This window comes from Schistocerca piceifrons, chromosome 1 (assembly GCF_021461385.2).
Source record: "Schistocerca piceifrons isolate TAMUIC-IGC-003096 chromosome 1, iqSchPice1.1, whole genome shotgun sequence".
Lineage (NCBI taxonomy): Eukaryota > Metazoa > Arthropoda > Insecta > Orthoptera > Acrididae > Schistocerca > Schistocerca piceifrons.
Genome location: NC_060138.1, coordinates 398,652,466 through 398,672,592, shown reverse-complemented (window position 1 = coordinate 398,672,592; position 20,127 = coordinate 398,652,466). Strand labels below are relative to the sequence as shown.

General features: G+C 41.2%; 1 protein-coding gene across 1 annotated transcript in view; it reads right to left on the bottom strand.

Annotated features, from left to right (window-relative positions):
• The window catches only part of LOC124728510 (CLIP domain-containing serine protease HP8-like), a 39,900-nt gene that overhangs the window by 9,714 nt on the left and 10,059 nt on the right, over positions 1-20,127 (bottom strand). The window contains exons 2-4 of the mRNA XM_047248488.1: positions 12,173-12,278; positions 10,021-10,211; positions 7,782-7,883 (exon numbers count right to left, since the gene is read on the bottom strand). Coding sequence (XP_047104444.1) covers positions 7,782-7,883; positions 10,021-10,211; positions 12,173-12,278 — 399 coding nt within the window. The remainder of the gene's footprint in view (positions 1-7,781; positions 7,884-10,020; positions 10,212-12,172; positions 12,279-20,127) is intronic.

Here is a 20,127-nt window from a genome sequence, read left to right as displayed (position 1 = left end):
TAATAAAAGACAAAACATGAAAGGTCAAACACAGTACATCACACAATAAGCACAACAATATCCGAAGAACAATAATGCAGATAACATCATACAACAACGTGAGGAGTGTAGTATGCACACAGATATAGTTAAGATAAAAGAAAAACTCAAGATGGCAAACACAACACAGGCAACCGTACGTACAATATTTCCGGCAGAACGATGACATAAAATGCACAAGAGAGTAATAATGAAAATCTAATGTACAAATAGAGGTCTGTACACAAATTAAAACACTTAATTACGCACCATATTACGAACCAGGCTGATACCATGTGACAGACCTCTATTCGTACATTAAATCTTCATTACTGCTCTCTTGTGCATTATATGTCACTGTTCTACTGGCACTACTATACGTACCGTTGCTCGTATTGTGTTCGTCACTTTCGTGGGGAGGGGGTAACTTCTCGCAATCAGTTCCTTATAAAAATCTGATAGTGCAGTCTTGTACTTGGAACACGCCAATATGATGCGGTTAAGATTCACTACTGTCGTTGTGTCCTTATCGCAGTGTCCAGACGTGATAATCTTCAACCGATGTAGGAGCGTGGGGTAACACCTGCGTCCCAGCCTCATGAGAATGGTAGAAGTCACATGACGTCTACGAAGCTGCACCGAGGCGAACCACGATCGACAAGAGGTGTTCGGTTCCATGACCGCTAGGTGGCCGCCCTTCGAGTGAGGAGAGACATGCCATTTACAGTTCCAAGCGTGATAAGCAGTCATCCGTATCGTCGATGTGAGATCCGTATAAGGGATCAGCGTTGGGTGTAACTGGCCTTCTGTAATACTCCTCTTGGCCAGGCGGTCAACCGTTTCATTGCGAAGAATACCATGATGTTCTTTAATCCAGATTAACTGAACGGCAGTGCTGAGATCTGTGCATCTTTTACGACCGCCAAGACGTCCAGATCGTATCTCTTGGTCTGTTTTTGAAACGGGGGATGTTGCAATTTCTACAACACACTTTGAGAGTCCGTAACTATCAGGAAGAACTTGAATGTCCACGTACCATAATGAATAGCTTCCTTGATGCTCAGTAGTTCCGCCGTATGCACAGAAGACTCAGGTGAAGCGCAAATATTTGGTAGGCGCCACTAGAAGGGCAAAGGAAGGCGTACCCCACACCGGCCTTAGATTTAGAACCGTCCGTGTAGACGTGAGCGCTCTGCCGCCATTGCATGCTGAGAATATGCTCCACGTCGCGAGTGATGATGTTCTCCGTCCGGAAATCGGACGGCTGGTATGCCACTGGGGATGGAGTAAAGAACAGACTAAACGAAGGATGAAAACAGGGAAGTTATGTGTCCTGTAGAACGAGTGGAAAGAGATGGCGCCATTTCTCTTAGTTGGAAAAAAATGTTCAAATGTTTGTGAACTCCTGAGGGACCAAACTGCTGAGGTCATCGATCCATACACTGACACACTACTTAAACTAACTTATGCTAAGAACAACAAACATACCCATGCCCGAGGGAGGACTCGAACCTCAGGCGGGAAGGGCCACGCAATCCGTGACATGATGCCTCAAACCGCGTGGCCACTCCGCGCGCTCGTAGTTGCAAACTAGTAAAGGAGTTCTTGTCATTTGTCGTTCATGAGGTGACTGTATGAGTCTCTAGAATCGAACCAACGCCTTAAGAGAGGCCCAATCGGATATCGAAGTTCGTCTGAGGAGAAAAATGTCAGACAACATCTACCGTCTTATGGACAACGGCATGACGGATGCTTCCACGAGCGATGATTTCATGGCTCCGAGGACAAGACGAATCGCTCTATAATGAACCACATCAAGGTTTGAGCAAAGCTAATTGTGTTGCTGTGCCGTAGACAATTCTACAATAATCCAAGACAGAACGGATCAAAACCTTTCAAGAGCTTAAACGGTTCCGCTCCCCACCACAGTCGGGCAAGCAAACGCAAGATAGTCATAGCGTTGTCCACCCTGTCGATGAGCTCCGCAGCAAACTTTCAACAGGAGTGTGCACAGACAGTTGTTCGCAGAACTTGCTCTTGTGTTTTGTCTTGCGGGCCTTGAGAAAGCGATTAGGTGGACGCATTGTTCTGTGAGTTCGATGTCGAAGTAGATGACAAAGAACTTAGCTTGTGCCCGAACAGGAAATGTTTACGGGCCAAGACGAAGTTGGGATGAGAAGTTATTACGCTATTTCCTCGTCAATATCACAACAACTGATTTATCAGGTGACAAAGTGAGCCCATTTTTTAACTCCCATTCGACCAGAATGTCATATGCGTCGGTAAGCCATAGGCGTGTGACCCAAAAGCAGGACGAGTGAGGGTACATATAGACGTCATCCGCATACTGCAGAACTTTGAAGGTGGGGCTGAACAAAGTCTCTAGGTCGACAACATGTAGGACATATAGTAAGGGACTCAGTATCGCGCCCTGCTGGAGGCCACAAGACACATACGGGGTCCATGCAACACTTTGTCCTGATCGCTGATATGTACGGTACAGCAACAAAGCCAACTGTATATAACCCGTACAATCACCGCCAGGGGATGCAACAATTGCAATTTGTTCATAAGTTCAGGTATAAGGACATTGTCGTACGCTCTCGAAAAGTGAAGAAAAATGGCCGTTAAATACCCGCTACCGTAGAACGTGTTTTCAGTGTCCATCGCAAGCGAGGTAATTTTAGCATAAGTATTTCTTCCCTTACGGAAGCCGTATTGCGTCCGCAGGAGTAAGTTCTCATGTTCCATCGACCATTCTAAACTTGAGGAGACGTTCGAAAGTGATACACACGTAGGGTAGTCTGGCGATACGATGCTCCTTGACCAGGGTCTTTGCCTGGCTTCAATATGGGCACCAATAAGTAAGTCTTCCAGTCATCAGGAACGTTCCCACCCCTCCAGACGTCATTAAAGATGTTCAGAAGAACACATTTTGCATCGTCAGGCATACTGAGAACCATGCAGTAGTTTATCTGGTCATACCTGGACGATGTGTCAGGGCCCTATTGATTTCCACGAGAGAGAATGGCGCGGTTATATCATCTCGGAGATCGATAGCGGCACCTGTACCCGCGAGATCGATGGATTCTGGCATGGTAGTTGTGGGTGCCACAATAGCGGCAAACTCGTCTATCCAGATCTGCAACCTCTTGGGAGGTACCGGTCTCCGTTGGAGCGAGTTAACCACCGACCAAATACTTTCAACAGGAGTGTGCACAAATAGTTGTTCGCAGAACTTATTCTTGTGTTTTGTTTAGCGGGGCTTGAGAAAGCGCTTAAGTGGACGCATCAATCCGTTTCTAGGCAGCATTGTTCTCCGAGTGGTATGCCGTTCAAGATGACTACAAGCCAGTCTCCGGCGCGCCACCCGACTCTAACATTCTGGGTCCCTCTAGGGAATCGGGCATTGGCTGGTGCCAGTCATCATCCTCTTCTGTGGAGCAAAATGCAATATGCTACGTTGATATAATTCCTAAAGCTAATGTACCTTGCTTTCGGGGACACCACGGTGAGGAATGACGATAGTTGGGCATCCATTATTGCTCCATACCGTGACCAATCTGCCTGCATAACGTTCCATTTTTGGAATGGCCTACAGGTCTTCGATATAAGAAGAGCGTAGTGGTTAGTAAGGAAGAGTAATCATGTAGAAAATGGAGAAAGTGATGCCTAACGCAGACTCAGATCGACAGCTGGGGGGTGTTTGGCAACCAAATGATCATCAGCAACGATAAATTCCCAACACTGGGGCAGCACTCATCGGAACAGTAAAGACAACCAACTTACTTACTTGAATTGTAGCAATGGCGCCACGGCTGGCAAAAGCTTTGCCCATTGTATGACATTTTGTAAGTCTGCGAGCGTTCACAAATCCAAATACACTTATAATCACGAAAAAAAATCTCTTTCTACGCGACTTGACTAACGACGACAATTATGTAATATGTATAAAGAAAAAGCGTATTTTGCCGTAACTGCGGAGCCGCCTCTCGATACGTCCCCTCCCTTCTCACCCCAGCTGCGTTCTCCTGGAACATTGGAGCGTCCTCCTCCCTGCAGCCCCACCAAGGCGATAATGACATCGTGCTAGCATTTTTCATAATTGTAGACGTTTTTGACATTACAATACCTTCCGTCGATAGCTCCACATGAGGTCCTTACAGAATGATATCTGCCAGAATTTTACCCCTCTTATTACAGTCCGTAACTTTATCAAGACCTATTTTGCCCCTGACATTTTATGTTAATATTGACTGATCCACATGCTAGAAAAGAAGGGGTAACGGCTGCTGCATACTACACAGTATGTTTGTTTAGGACTCTCTACGTATCTATCTGTCAGTCTTCGAACCTTCTAGAAGCTGTGGCTTCGCCCACGCCCCAGTGACTTGCATTTCTCGGTCAACATCACCCCAATCCGCGACCCTGGCGGAGCCCGTCTGTTTCGGTCACTCATGAATTACGATCAGTCATCTTGAAGTAAAACTCGTGATCCGTTACTCGTATCAAGTTGCGGGTTTCATCTCCTTTATTCTGATAAAATGTTCTTCACGGGTAAATATGCTTATACGCTCCATTCTTCTTTAATTACTCAAATTTGCCCAAACAGGGACGAGGAGTACTGTGGACAGAGGACGCAGATACCACTCCCACACCTCAACTAGAAGGCCGGCCGCTGTGGCCGAACGGTTCTAGGCGCTTCGGTCCGGAACCGCGCTGCTGCTACGGTCGCAGGTTCGAATCCTGCCTGGGGCATGGATGTGTGTGATGTCCTTAGGTTAGTTAGGTTTAAGTAGTTCTATGTCTAGGGGACTCATGACCTCAGATGTTAAGTCCCATAGTGCTCAGAGTCATCTGACCCATCAACTAGAAGTGAGAACTTTGGCCTCTTCACAATCTATACATATGTTAGTTTTTCTCTGTATTTGTTGCTTTTAGGTACTCTTCATGTGCGAGAATTAGCAGTGCATGAAAACGACTTCTTGATTCATAGAAGAGCCAGGTATATTCGTCGTAATGTTTATGAAATGACAGGAACGGTTGTGCCACGATTCCACACGTCGACACCATCTGCGACAGCATAACGTAACTACCGACCAATCAGAAGCAGTGTTTCGGCTGTATTAGGCCACCACAGCAGCAGGTTTTGCAGTCAGTTTCTTTTGACGAAGACGATGATGGAAATCGCCGAAAGCTCGAGATTATATCCTGAACTGACGAGGCAAGAAGTCCGAGAACGTTTTATGCAACTACCACACTTCGTGTGGTTTGTGAATAGTTTCCACTTACACAGTTATCAGATTAGTCTCCTGAAACGATGTATAGCGAACTGGAAAATTTGAAACCAATTTGTCAGGACTTGTGCACATCCTTCAATTTCTTGGCATTTCAATTTAGCAGTTTTGTAACCCCAAATGCTAATCAACCGACTGGGAAAGTGATTAAGTTCAAAACATACTTAAGCAACAGACTGCTGTGTTATCCATCAACCTGCGGTTTTACTTACACTTTGAGAAAACTGTTTCGTTTACAACACCTGTCCCATTGTAGTATCCAATTAAGGCGCCTCTTCAGTTGTCCTTAAAAGGTTGAGTGCAATCTTTTCTACTTCAGTCAGCAAGAAAAATCCTTTACGGTACCAGGAAACAAACTTCGGCGTCCCAGTTAAGTCTGCTAACTACTCAACTGACTGAAGTACCCCATTTAGAAATTTCCGTATTCCTTTGATTTGTTTCGGCTTTCGTTAATATAGGACTTTTTTATCTTAATATTTGTCACCCACATGAGCCATACACCTTGCCACGACAGGGTATCTTCCGAGCCTCAACGATGCAGATAATTGTACCCTATGTGAAACCACAATGGAAGAGTATGTAAAGGCAACAGTGATGAAATCTAAATGGAATTTTTATATTTTATGAAGTTACCAACACCGTTAATAGCTACAGTTCATTACTGATAACATGATGTAATATCTTTAAAATTTTATTTTCTTGTTTATTCTTTGGTAGCAAAGATGTGATGATTCTGGGACAGCTGCTAAGTAAAGTCAATAGAAGAGTCTTAAGCAGACCAAGTGGCGTGTGTTCTTGGTGATTTAAAATTAGACTAAATATCGTCAAGCAACATCTTTTGGGACCTGCCGCAAATATTACGTAACAGCAGTTATATAATAAAAAAATCACCCTGGCAGTGGGTGCTAGCAAGACCCGCGTGGCAGGTACAGTTTCAAACATTAGAATGAGGGCAGATTTTTAATGTGCGTTCTAGTGGAAGTAACTTGTCTTACATATCATTAGTGTCGACCCGAGAGTAAACGTTACTTTCGTGAGTGCACTACGACTTCTAATCGAAGCAGCTGGAGCTTAGTGCCACCGCTGTAACGAATGTAGATTCATGAAATTGGAGGACAATGGGCCTCGTCAATGTATCAGGGTATTAACACATTTGTCTGTGGTTTGTTTACGAGGGTAACCACTCCCCAGGAGTATTATTTTCATAGTACTTTCGTACTCAGAGCTCGCAGTCTGGTATGCAACATGCTTTGGGCTGACCTGTGGGCCCATCAGGTAAGTCTGACAGGTGTGGAAGGTGTAATTGGACTTCAGATTTGCAAAACCACATAGGCAGATCTCCTAAGCACTTGATCCATCCAGCCTTGCTAGACAACAGCGTCCTGGTGCAGACAATCTACAGCTTGTATGTTGTGGCCAGAGTCTGGTCCTTCATTATTTTCTCTTGTAGGATACCGATGTGTGTTATGTTATTTGACCTGACAAAGGTAACAAGTCAAATTTACGTATAGTACGAGTGGGAAGACCGACTAGGTTACTGAATTGTGTCTTTCAAGTTATGAAAAACAAGAAATTTAACGGTAGCTCGGAAAATGGTCTTCAGCGACTTCGAGACAACTGAATTATGATTCAGAACACATCTCTGATCCTCAACCCATGAAAATATGAAACGAAATATTTTTAAAGGCCGATTAAATATTCTAGGTATCTCATTTTATAGCATATAAATTCCTTAACAACTGTAATATTACCTATGAGAAAAGATATCTTATCTGAAAAGAGGCAGAATTTAATCATGCACTATTTTAAAATAATTTATTAAACTTTTGAAGAAGTGAGAGCTATCAGACCAGGCATTTGATGCTAATATGTATGGAACACTTGAAAAGATCGATCACAGATTATTTGCATCTATTTCACCACCATAAAGTCTATTATGTCAAACAGTGGTCGTCATAATATAAGACAGCGTTTTAAGATGGCTGCACAATTTGATTTTTCAAACCAGGATCAATAAAATTGATCAGGAACTATGCTGAATGGATAAAAGTAAGAAAAAGGCTGTCAGTGAACAACCAACCACCATCACGGCAATCTACGATCAAGCTTTACATCTTTGACACAAAATAAACTAAGAAGTAGCTTGCTGTTTGCTGTACGTTGACAATAATAACTTAGGAATGTATAAGAAGCCCGCTTTATTTTTAATGGCGGTATTAATGGGGAAAAGAGAGAGAAGAGAAAAATGAGAATCGTTTTGAAATTTGTTACCGATCTTCAAATCGGCGACACACAGTATGTGGGTTTCTTTATTCTTTCAATCAAGAAATGACGTTTGTGGGTGATGATTATCTTAGCTACCCGAAAATAAGAACGTCGAGGTTCACCAAGAAGACTCTACACAATAATATTGTTTCAATATTGAGAACACATTTTTGACAGCAGTTCACACGTGGAGAGGCTTACCTTTTTCGGTTCTACCCCATCCAGCCAAAACAAGATTCTTCCCGACGAATGTTGCTTGCCTCATCTCAGGCGTAATCGGCAAGCATATTGTTCTAATGAAAGCTGGAATTTAAAGAAACGGGTCTCTTGTAAAATCGATTATAACAAGATTGAGAATAAATTATAAGCAAATATGACATCCTTAATGTATACAACAATTCTAAAATTTATCAATACAGCTTAGTAAACGGGAAAAGTGTTAGGAACTAACATGACTGCCAATTTTTACAAATTAAAAAATAAAAAGAAAGATGGAAACGAAAGCTACTGAGGCCCAGTGGATTATCGACATCATAATCATTGTTCCAACCGTAAACAAACAAAATTAAAGCACAGCCAGCCTTGCACACACAAAATTGGTCACAATGAACAGTTTTAGAACTTCCTACGCGCAAATAACCTTCAGGTATAGTTATGCCTCAATTCATCTGCTCTCATCTTTAATGGTGTAATAAAGGAAGAAGACTTTTTAAAATCCTTTACTCACGTTGACTGATTTGGACTGGCGATAAATTGCGAAGAAAGAATTTTACGGCGTTACTGCAACCTTGTTTATTCATTTGAATATATGAAACCATAGGAACTATATAAATGTACAAGGGCTGGACAATAATAGGGGAACACCACGAGAAATGCATGCTTCAACACAGGAGCAGATGCTGACCAAGCCTGCCGTTGCTTTGTTCTATTTGACCATGACGTGGGTGTACATCTGGACCTGTGCATTTTTCTCAATAAGCTGCAAGTGTCAGCCATCGTCAGAATAGTGTTGTGTGTAGTTCTGAGTGCATTAGGTTTGACCTAAGCGAATTAGAACGTGACAAATTACTGGTTCTCGTACAGTGAGTGCTTCCTTTACCAAGAGAGCGGAAGTGTCTTGAGTTTGAAACTGATGATTTACACCGCATACAGGGAGAGCTTAAAAACATCATCCGCTAAGTTACAAGTCGGACGAAAGTGTGTGCCGAGTGATCGTGATGGACGGCCGTTGGAGACTTTTGTGGCGAAAAATAAGAGTGCGACAGCTGAAAAAGTCACTGCAGAACTGAAAGCTGCGCTCACGAATCATGTCAGCACCAAAAAAACACGAAGGTAGTTGCATAAGCGGGAAATTGCAGGTCGAGCTGCCATTCAAAAACTGCGAATAAGTTATGCAAATGCCGTTAACACGAAACCGTGGTGCCAAATCCATAGAACCTGGACTATGGAAGAACGTCATTTGGTCGGACGAGTCTTGTTGGACATCGTTTCCAGCTTCTGGCTCAGTTTACACCCCAAGAGTGAAACATGCTGGGGTTTCGATGATGATCTGGGCAGCCATACCATGGCCCAACGGGCACTGTGAAGGTTCACACTGCCAAGGATTATATGGACGTTTTGGGTGATCGGGTTAATGCTATGTTATAATGTTTGTTTCCCAACAGAGATGATGTTTTCCAGGACTACAGGGCGCCTGTTTGAGCAGCTCGCTTCAGCCAGAATTTTTTGTCAGCACAAGGATAAAAGTCTTATCCCTCCTGGTCACCACAGTCATCAGATCTCAATACTATTCAGCCTTTATGGTCTGCTTTGGAGAGAAGATTGCATCATCGCTGTCCACCTCCACGCAGCTTGCCAGTTTTGCAGGAAGAGTGATATGAGGTTCTCTTGAAAACCATACAAGACCTGTACTTACCCATTAGGAGACAACTGGAAGCTGTTTTTAAAATCAACAGTCTTCCTGCCCTGTTTTGTCATGATAATGTGTTTTTGGTGTTTTCTTATTTTTCTTCACCCCCTGTATTTGTTCCACAGATATAGGTGACACTTTCATTATTTTTTAGTATGTTCTGACACTGCAAAAGTAAAATTGTATTGATACAATTGCATGTTCTGCACATTTTGAGGTCTGGCCAATACTGTTCCCAGTGACTCATCGTCAATAGTGTGATAACACAATAGCAATACATTGTTTTGGTTATTATTGCAAACATTGAGTGGTTTGAGACGTATGTGTATTAGGCCGGTCGATTGAGTGTTCTAATTTGGCACGATAGTCACTTCAGGGTTTATCTGTTTTTGCAGAAACTACTGGCAATGGGTGTGGTGCAGCTTTTATCTTTGACACACTGTACTCGTGTGATACGAAACGTTGTATTCTTCTGCTCGGCAATACAGCTACATAATTGTGGCAAAGAGCAGCAGAGAGTGGCACACTCACGAGAATTGGGGACGTTGCGGTCGAGTCTGAGCAGCGCAATGTCGTTGGAGGCGTTTCTGGAGGACAGCGGCTCGTAGTGCGGGTGCGGGATGACCTCCTCGATGCCGTAGTCCTCGGCCGGCGGCGCGCAGAAGTCGCCGTCGCAGTCCACGTCTGTGCGCTGGTCCCAGTCGCCCAGGCGTACACTCAGTCTGGCGCAGAGAAGAAAACATTAGTCGCTGCCATCATTCAAAGCGAAACACCAGATAGGAACGTCCTCCGTTCTATTATCTTCCTGCTAGATATCAAATTCGCTTGCTGTTAATGGTGACGCCTGTACATTATTTCTCAAAAGAAACTTATTATCTTTGAGTTCTTTTCGATGTTCTCTTGTCTCTTAAGGATACTGTTTTAGTTAAAAATTTATTAGTCATGGTGGACTGATTTGCTCGTAGGCAAGTGCTATATAACCTACGAATTTCTTAGCAATGCCACGTAATACCTCTGTGATTACTTTGGTTATAGGAACGTAGATACTCAAATCTGGATGACCATATTGGTTTCCGTTCCCTACGCTATATTTAAACACATTTCTGTTAGGGAAATATGCACGACAATGCTTTTGTTTCCTAAGTTAAATGACAGACAAAACATCTCTTTACAAACGGACACAAACAACATGCTAGTAGTAATGTGTGTGTAAAGGTTGCAACACAGCGATTGCAGAATTCCTTAAAACATGTCGTACTGCACAGGAATTTCTAAAGTTTTGGCCTTATTTACATGTTAACCTGTTATTGACATCGCTGAAAAATATCTTTGTGTATTCTCATGAAGTTGTTTTAAGAGTATCTTTGTAGCTACCTCCGTCATTGGTGGTGCACAAAGTTCCTTTTTTTAATGATTTACTTACTAGCTTTGATGTATAATACTCACAAATTTCAGATTTATGAATCAGCAAGTATTTTTTAAGTGTTACAAGATGATATTAAGGAATCACCTCATCAGGACATGAAAGGTAATAAATGAGATTACAATATATTATTAAACATGTCTTCTAAGTAGCTTTTTCTGGTTGTGTTTGTTGGACCATGTAACATGCACCTTTTGTCTGTATGATGCCTCGGCTATCAAACAAAATTACACAGATGGATTGCATACTATTACTAGGCACACGCCCAGGGCTGGCCCAAGACTGGCATCTTAATATCGACTGAAGCAGCTCTAGGTCTAATACTGTTAGAATTACATATGGACAGGTCAGACTTGTCCTGACAGACTATGATGGAGGCTTCAAGAGCTATCACCAACAGATGAAACGTCACTAAGGTTCCAAGAAAAAACTCACAGGCAGTGGGCAAATTTTTACAGGTCATTGACGTAATGGGTATTTAATAAGACACAAGCATAATTTCTTTAATAATTATTAATTCAGTAAGCTTACAATATTTACACCCAGGATACATAAGTGAATATTTTGACATGGATTGGCATTTCAAGCGTTTGCAACTGACCACCCTTTTCTGAAACCCTCAGCTCACAGTCTTCACTACCACAGGCACTTACAAAGTTGTTGAACATGACAAGAGCATTCGAAAAATGCAAAATAGTGGGCTACCACTGAGAGATTTTTGCATGTATAGCTTTATTCTCTCTAGCATCACGTAGAAGTTTTAACATTAATGTGAAGAGTGTTTCATCGCGCTTGTCGGGAAGTATGGCCGCTCCCTGCCCGTAAATTAACTTGTTGATCTTGAATACGACTGGTTAGCGACTATTGCTGGATTTGTGTCGGCCATTTATATAAAATTGATAAACAGTCAGCTATTTCACCTGTAACTGTCTTGATTGTACTTCCCTCAGGTCCAACCCTCCCACTTGAAGAATACCCATCGTTTGAAGCAGTCAGAGAATCCATATGGTGCTTATCTGATGCGCTACCATAAAGCAGATCATCCATATGATGGCTAGTCAACCAACTATCGCATACGAGACACCATAAACTAGCCGTACGTCAACATGTCTAACAGTGCAAGCCCTGTGTAGGATGGAAAATTGTACTCTCTCTCTCTCTCTCTCTCTCTCTCTCTCTCTCTTTCTCTCTCTCTCTGTCTACCTACGTACTTCCGATAACGACATGTTTCTGGGAGTCAGTATGGAGAGGTGTACTCACAGCTTGTAGGAGCCGAGCTTCCTGCTGTTGACGCAGTGCGAGACGGTCAGCACGTAGCGTCTGGTGATGAGCGAGCCGCCACACCGGATAACCAGGTCACTGCCACCTGCAAACGTTAGGCCTCACAGTTCTAACCCAGCAAAACATCTAAAAATTATTTCACTAAGAGTTTTATCTGTTCCTTATTACTACTTTATCTTCTGAGTTGCCACATTGTTAGGAGTACATTGTTTTTGATTTAGTAATGTTTCTTTAGTTGATCAGTTATAGCCAGTACCATACAGATTACTAATACACTGCTTGGGATAATCGGTTAGAGCAGCATGGCTTTATTCTTCTTTCCATAAGCACAATTCATCCAAACCGAAATACCATAGTAACAAACAATACTGGATTGAGATTACATCTCACCCATTCTCTCTTTAAAATTAGTGGGTCGTATTTGGTTGCAGTCTTAAGTGGAAAGCATATCACAAGTAAGTATATTTACAATACAATAACATTGTCCTGCCTGTGAGTGAATAATGTTTATTGGGACACAACCGGTCGTTCTCATCTATGCAAAGATAGGCGCCTGCAGGTTTTCATATCAGTAGGGCAAAACATTTTCGGTATTCATATGTTTAGAAATTTTGTGGAAATTGTTGTCTGCTCATCATGACAGGCCCTTGACATACCATTGTACCATCAGACATGCCTTAATCACTATCAGCCATGAGGTGCATTCATACCCAACTGCTCTTAATATATGACGTCAGGAATAAAGCTGCTATGCCTCTCCAAAAGTTGGAAGAATGAGACCTCTCCGCAGTCACCGCCATATATGCCAAAGAGTCATCCAGGATAATGCAGAAATGCGATTCATCGATGAAAACAGTGCGATGATTTTCATCAGCAGTCCATGCTTCTAGATCACATCATCACTCCAAATGCAGCCATTTATATTGTGTTGCTAATGGCAGCCTACGCGCAGGACAGTAACTGCTTAGTCCCTCTGTTATTCTTATTACTATCCCAATGGTATGTACGTGTACGAAGTTACATAGACATCTCACCATGTCTTTTGGATGCTACATTTTTTTGGTCAGGGAAAGTAACTGTTTTTCCACCATAAAATTTTTCATACTTATTTCGTTCCCCACGTTTTACTCGTTTGAAGCTTTATCAACGTTTCAACATTGATTTTAAAATCGATTTATGTGGAAATTGATCTCTTGATTATGTCTTATAAATGTTGAGCAGGACACACACAACCTGTATCATAATGTTCAACATACAGTGAGGTGACAAAAGTCATGGGAAGCCTCCTAATATCGTGTCAGATCTCCTTTTGCCTAGTGTAGTGCAGAAACTAGATGTGGCATGGACTAATCGTTTGAAGTCTCCTGTAGATATAATGAGCCATGCTGAAAAGAGCTTCCTCTTTCCTTCCCTTATCAGTCCACTTAATTTTCAACATTCGTCAGTAGCACCAAGTCTGAAATACTTCAATCCGCTTTTGCTCTGGTTTTCCTCACAGTCCATGTTTCACTATCATACAACGCTAGTAGTAGGATAACAGCAGCACCAGTGCATTTTGTTAGTGCGGGTTGCCAACATAAGGGGCAGGTATGCACTTGGGGAAGAACCTATTATTCCCCTTTGATTGACAGGTCATTAACCTATTGTTCTCCTTTGATTGACAGGTCATTAACCTGTTATTCTGCAAAGTGGATACTCTTAGACGAACATTAGGTGAAAGACCTGTCAGTCAAAGGAAAACAATAGGTTAATCACTTGTCAATCATAGAAGAACAATAGGTTTGCCCCTGAGTGCATACCTTCCGCTGATGTAGGCACTAGCAAAACGCACTGGTGCACCTGTTGCCCTACTACTAATCATGTGGTCAAAACATCCATTCTCCGAAATTTCTTCCTAAGGCCTATGTTTGATACTTGTAGGCTTCTCTTGGCCAAGAGTGCCCTTTTTTTCCAGCGCTAGCTTGCTTTTGATGTCCTCCTTGCTCCGTTCATCATTGGTTATTTTGCAGACTAGCTTTCAGAATTCGTTAACTTCATTTGCCTCATTTCCATCAGTCCTGATGTTAAGTTTCTTGTGTTCTCATTCCTGCTACTTCTCATTACTTTTGTCTTTCTTCAATTTACTCTCAGTCCATATTCTGTACTCATTATACCGTTCATTCCATTCAGCCCATCATGTATTTCTTCTTCACTTTCACTATGGATACCAACTTCATCAGCAAATCGTATCATTGATATCCTTTCACCTTGAATTTTAATTCCACTCCTGAATCATTTTATTTCCATTGCTGCGTTTTCAAGCTACAGATTGAACAGTAGGGTTCTAAAGACTACATCCCTGTGTTACAGCCATTTTAATCTCAGCACTTCATTCTTGGTTGTCCACTCTTATTATTCCCTCTTGACTTTTGAATGTATTTTATACTACCCATCTTGCCCTATAGCTTATCCCTATTTTTCTCAGAATTTCGAATATCTTTCACTATTTTACATTGTCAAATGCTTTTTCCAGATCGACAAATCCTATGAACGTGTGTTTATTTTTCTTTTCCCTTGCTTCCACTATCAGCTGTAACGTTAGAAATGCCCCTCTGGTGCCTTTGCCTTTCCTAAAGCCAAACTGATCGATATCTAGCGCATCCTTAATTTTCTTTTCCATTCTTTTGCATTTTATTCTTGTCAACAACTTGTATGCATGAGCTGTTAAGCTGATTGTGCGATAATTCTCGCACTTGTCAGCTCTTTCAGTCTCCTGAAGTGAGTGCATGTTATTTTCCTGAAAGTAAAATGGTATGTTTCAAGTTGGGCGTCTATGATTCTGCTGTGTGCATACAAAAACTCTGAGTCTGAGATATTACTATCGTGAGTAGTAGCAAGTGAGCAGTTGTCGATGGAAGTCAGAAGTTACTGGATGCAGGGTGCGGTGGAGAGAAGCCATGCAGCATGAGAGGTGGCAGCCTGCTGTGATCATGCTAGTAGCGTCAGAGGAGATTATGATACTAATTGAGCATCTATGATACTTTGCCTTTCCGTTGCATGTAGTTGTTGGTTGCTTGTGTACTTAAGGGATTTTGCCAGATTTGTGTATGGATACACTCAGAGTCATATTCGTATCTCTGTAGTGCACAGAAACGTGTTTACTGAATGTGGACATGGTGGAATAATTAAAAGTCTGTGTAAACTCTGTCAGCATTAAAATTATCAATTTTCTGACAATAGTAAATTAAAACATTTTTAAAAAATTAACGCTATCCCATGACTTTGGTCACTTCTGTGTGAAATGAGCAAGGAGATAATCATTTTGTGGTCGAAACTCTACCATCGGACACGTTTGCCTCCTGATACATAATAAGGAAATGTGGTTCTGCTTTTAGAAAATAGTTTTTCTTGTTTTAACATCGATAAATACATCAAAGAAGTGAACATCACACAAACATTGAAACAGTTCCACGCCGATGTCCTGTAGAAGCACGAAAACGAGAGATCTACAGAAAAATGACATACTGGAAGGCAATAATTGTAACTGTGCTGCAGATACCAAACAGACTTGTGAACACCAGTATGTAATAATAAAGTAATAAATAAAACCCACTGAATTTGAGGAAACTTCTTCACAATATGTATGGGTAGTGAAACAAGAAAAATTGTTCGCTCAAGCTAGAATTACATCTCCTTATTACAAGTGCACTAGGAGGTTGGAACTGAAAGAATAAAGACGATAATTAATTCAAAATTTCATTATTTGAAGATCTACGAAAACCGTTGTATAACTACCTTAGAGCTATTACACTATATGACGGCATGTAGAGATTCTCCTAAGTGAGAGAATGTGTGTTGTCGGACAATACGTGCTTCTAGTTAGAAAATCTTTCAATATTTGCTGAAACAACTGGAATGTACACTTCGATTTTTCTTTTAGTTTCCAAAATGAGTCAAAAAATTCGACGCACAAATATCGATATTTCACAAACTGACATTATGTTTGGCACAACATAGATATTTTTGTTTCATACCCATATACAGTACAAGTTAAAAACGTTGACGTGACTATGACGTTAAGCAGATAAACGTCAATATATTTTCAACAAGTAAGAATTTATTGTTGAGCAATGTAGTTGTGTTTTCCCTAGAGATAATGCATTGTCCGTTCTTCCCAACATTAAAAGATGGACTGTTTTGTTATAAATAGATTTTAAACACAAACATTTAAAAAACTGCATAAACCTTAAAAATGCTTTCATCCTTTACGATTAATATAGTACAGTATCTATATGACGATAGTGCCAAATTATATATATACATCTCTATACAGCTAGAATATTCGGGATTTTAGTACTTGTGAATAACGTGAAGCTTATAAGAAAGGATATGATTGTCGGAAGGACAGACTCAATACGCAGGAAAGTCAAAACAGCCTTAGGTGACATTAACAGCAAGGGTGATAACATTGAAAATGCAGCGGAAATTCCACTGTTAAATGCAGAGGAGAGAGCGGATAGGTGGGAAGAATTCACAGAAAGCCTCTATGAGGGGAAAGATTTGTCTGATGTGATAGAACAAGAAGCAAGAGTCGATTTAGAAGAGATAGGGGATCCATTATTAGAATCAGAATTTAAAAGAGCTTTGAAGAACTTAAGTTCATATAAGGCCGAAGGGATTGATAACATTCCATCAGAATTTCTAAAATCATTGGGGAAGTGGCAACGAAACGACTATTCACTATGAGTTCGGCGACATACCAGATACTTTAGGAAAAGCATCATCCCCACAGTTCCGAAGACAGCAAGAGCTGACAAGTGTGAAAATTATCGCACAATCTACTTAAGAGATCATTGATCCAAGATGCTTACAAGAATAATATACAGAAGAATGGAAAAGAAAATTGAGGATGTGCTAGGTGACGATGAGTTTGGCTTTAGGAAAGGTAAAGGCACCAGAGAGGCAATTCTAACGGTTCAGTTGATAATGCAAGCAAGGGTAACGACCTGGGGAAAGCGTTTGACAATGTAAAATAGTGCAAGATATTCGAAATTCTGAGAAAAATATGGGTAAGCTATAGGGCAAGGCAGGTAGTATACAATATGTACAAGAGCCAAGATGGAATAATAAGAGTGGACAACCAAGAACGAAGTGCCGAGATTAAAAAGGATTTAAAACACGGATGCAGTCTTTAACCCCTACTATTCAATCTGTACGTTGAAAACGCAACGATAGAAATAAAAGATTCAGGAGTGGAATTAAAATTCAAGGTGAAAGGATATCAACGATATGATTCGTTGATGAAATTGCAATCCGCAGTGAAAGTGAAAAAGAAATACATGATGGGCTGAATAGAATGAATGGTCTAATGAGTACAGAATATGGATTGAGAGTAAACTGAAGAAAGGCAAAAGTAATGAGAAGTAGCAGAAATGAGAACACGAGAAACATAACATCAGGACTGATGGACATGAAGCAGATGAAGTTAAATTCTGAAAGCTAGGCTGAAAAATAACCAATGACGAACAGAGCAAGGAGGGCATCGAAGGGAGAGTAGCACTGGCAAAAAGGGTACTGTTGGCCTAGAGAAGTCTACTAATATCAAATATCGGCCTTAATTAGAGGAAGAAATTTCTGAGAATGCACGTTTGGAGTACAGCATTATATGTTAATGAAACATGGACTGTGGGAAAACTAGGACAGAAGAAAATCGAAGCATTTGAGATGTGGTGCTACAGACGAATATTGAAAATTATGTGGACTCTTATGGTAATGAATGAGGAAGTTCTACATAGAATTGGAGAGGAAAGGAATATGTGGAAAACACTGATAAGAAGATGTAACAGAGTGATAAGACATTTGCTGAGACATGAGACAATGATTTTGTAAGGTGGCAGAATAAATGAAGGTCAGATTTGCACCTTACATGAGAGCTTTATACATCACAACGGGAAGGTGAATGTGGTACCTAACTTAATTCTGCGGTTATGAGAAAATTTGCCTATCAGTGTGTAATGCAAAACAGGGATAACACTCAATCGACGATAATTAACATATTGTTCCTATATAATGCATGTCTATGAGCAGAAGGTACAACAAGCAGCAAGTGGCGTTTTAGTTTGGAATTTCAGAGGGGTGAGCAGAGGCAAGGCCACGCTACAAGGGGTACCACGGAAACCACTTTCCAGGCGGAAAGTCAATGACAGACCAGGTGACTCAGATGGGAAGAACGAGGATAATGGCCATCTGAGGGAGGACAGGGAAGAAAGCGTTTAGAAAACTATGTTTCGGAATCCCAAAGGGATATGAACAAGACCAGTGTCACATTTTCGATCATGTGTCCAGTGAGTGCTACACACACGAGAGTCAATGTATGCATTTATCCGTCTGGAACGAGCACAAAACGTCCAGTTGGTGGAAACGCGCTAGGAAGGAAAAAAGAGCCAAAGTTTCGACGCAATTTAATGGTAGGAACCTTTCCATTGGTAGAGAGAGTGTCGACAATATGAGAGGAATGCTCCTATTGGTCGAAAAAAAGCCGTGACCTGAAGAATGAAAGAACCAAGATGTGGAGACAGTTCAGCTATGAGTAGGACAAGACGGAAATTTCAGGAGACTCTTCTCTGAACTGGCATCAAGTGCAAAACGGAACGTTTAACGCTCTGTACGACGCAGAGGAGTAATTTGTGTGAACACTGCATTCACAGCGGCTGACATAGAGCTAGAAATTAGCTGTAGCATCGTTTAGCTCCAACTGTGGAGAAACAAACCAGCCATTTAGTTAATTGTTCTTGCAAGAACTGAAAGGGCATTATAATATGCACGCTGCTCCAACCATGCAGGTGTATATCGCCACATTCTAAGACTAGGGTTGAGTACATGTTCTCTCGCCTGCAGGAAAATTCAGCGAAGATTTTATTTGTTTTATAGGAATTTCAGTGAAAGAGAGCGGCCTAGCAGATGACATCTCAGGTAAATACCGCGAGCAGAGGCGTAAAACTGTTGGTTCACCAGCTTGCGTCCACTGTAAACTCGAGCGAACTTGGGTAATCTTTTGCTCGATTTTTTCACACAACTAACTATCCACCATAGACTTTATTGGCATCCTAAAAATAGTAACGAACTTTGAATCGGGATCTGACGATTTTTGTAGTACCGACCAACAATATAATGTAAGTGTAGGAATAATTTTGTAAAGTAACTTCTAGTTAAACTTTAATATTGTCGTGTTTAGGAAAATTTAACCTTCTGAGAGTTAATATTTAGTATTGCTGTGTTTAGGATTATTTCACTTGCTAATGTTGATAAGATGCGTTATCCTGACAACTGTTTTTTGTTGTCACAATGAAAAGTGTGTAAAAGCGTGTATTTTTGTGCTAATATTGCAACATTAAACATGTCATTTCAACTTACACAGTTGTCTTCAATCGCAGAATAAGTAAACCACAAAATATGGCACCTTACAAATGGCGACCCTGCCTGGATGGCAACTGGTCTGCCTGGAAGTCGACTGGTCCGCCTGGATGGCTATTAGTCAAATTAGTAAGAAAAATAAAAAGATTTTGAATTTTGAAAGAAAAAAATAACTTTGCTTTTGTTTTGTGACGAGGCTAACCAATGTATGTAAATGTATAGTGGACTGAATACAGTAAATGTGCGATTCAAAGTTTAGAAAAGTTGTGTTAGCAAGTAGATGAACATTTGTCATTGTATAGAAGTAGCTTGTGCATGACAATGCTGGCGCGCACGAAGTTATTCACGGCGATGTTGGGTTGGGTTTGAAAATACACAAACAGTGAACAATGTTGCTCATGACGTGTACATAATCTAAGAAACTTTCCATGATATTTTGGAAACGTGTAAGTTCATATAACTTGATGTTAACGAGAGCGCAAGCTCGCGCAAGTCGACAAAGACAGAGGTTAGCGAGACGATCAGGCATGGCGGAAGAATGG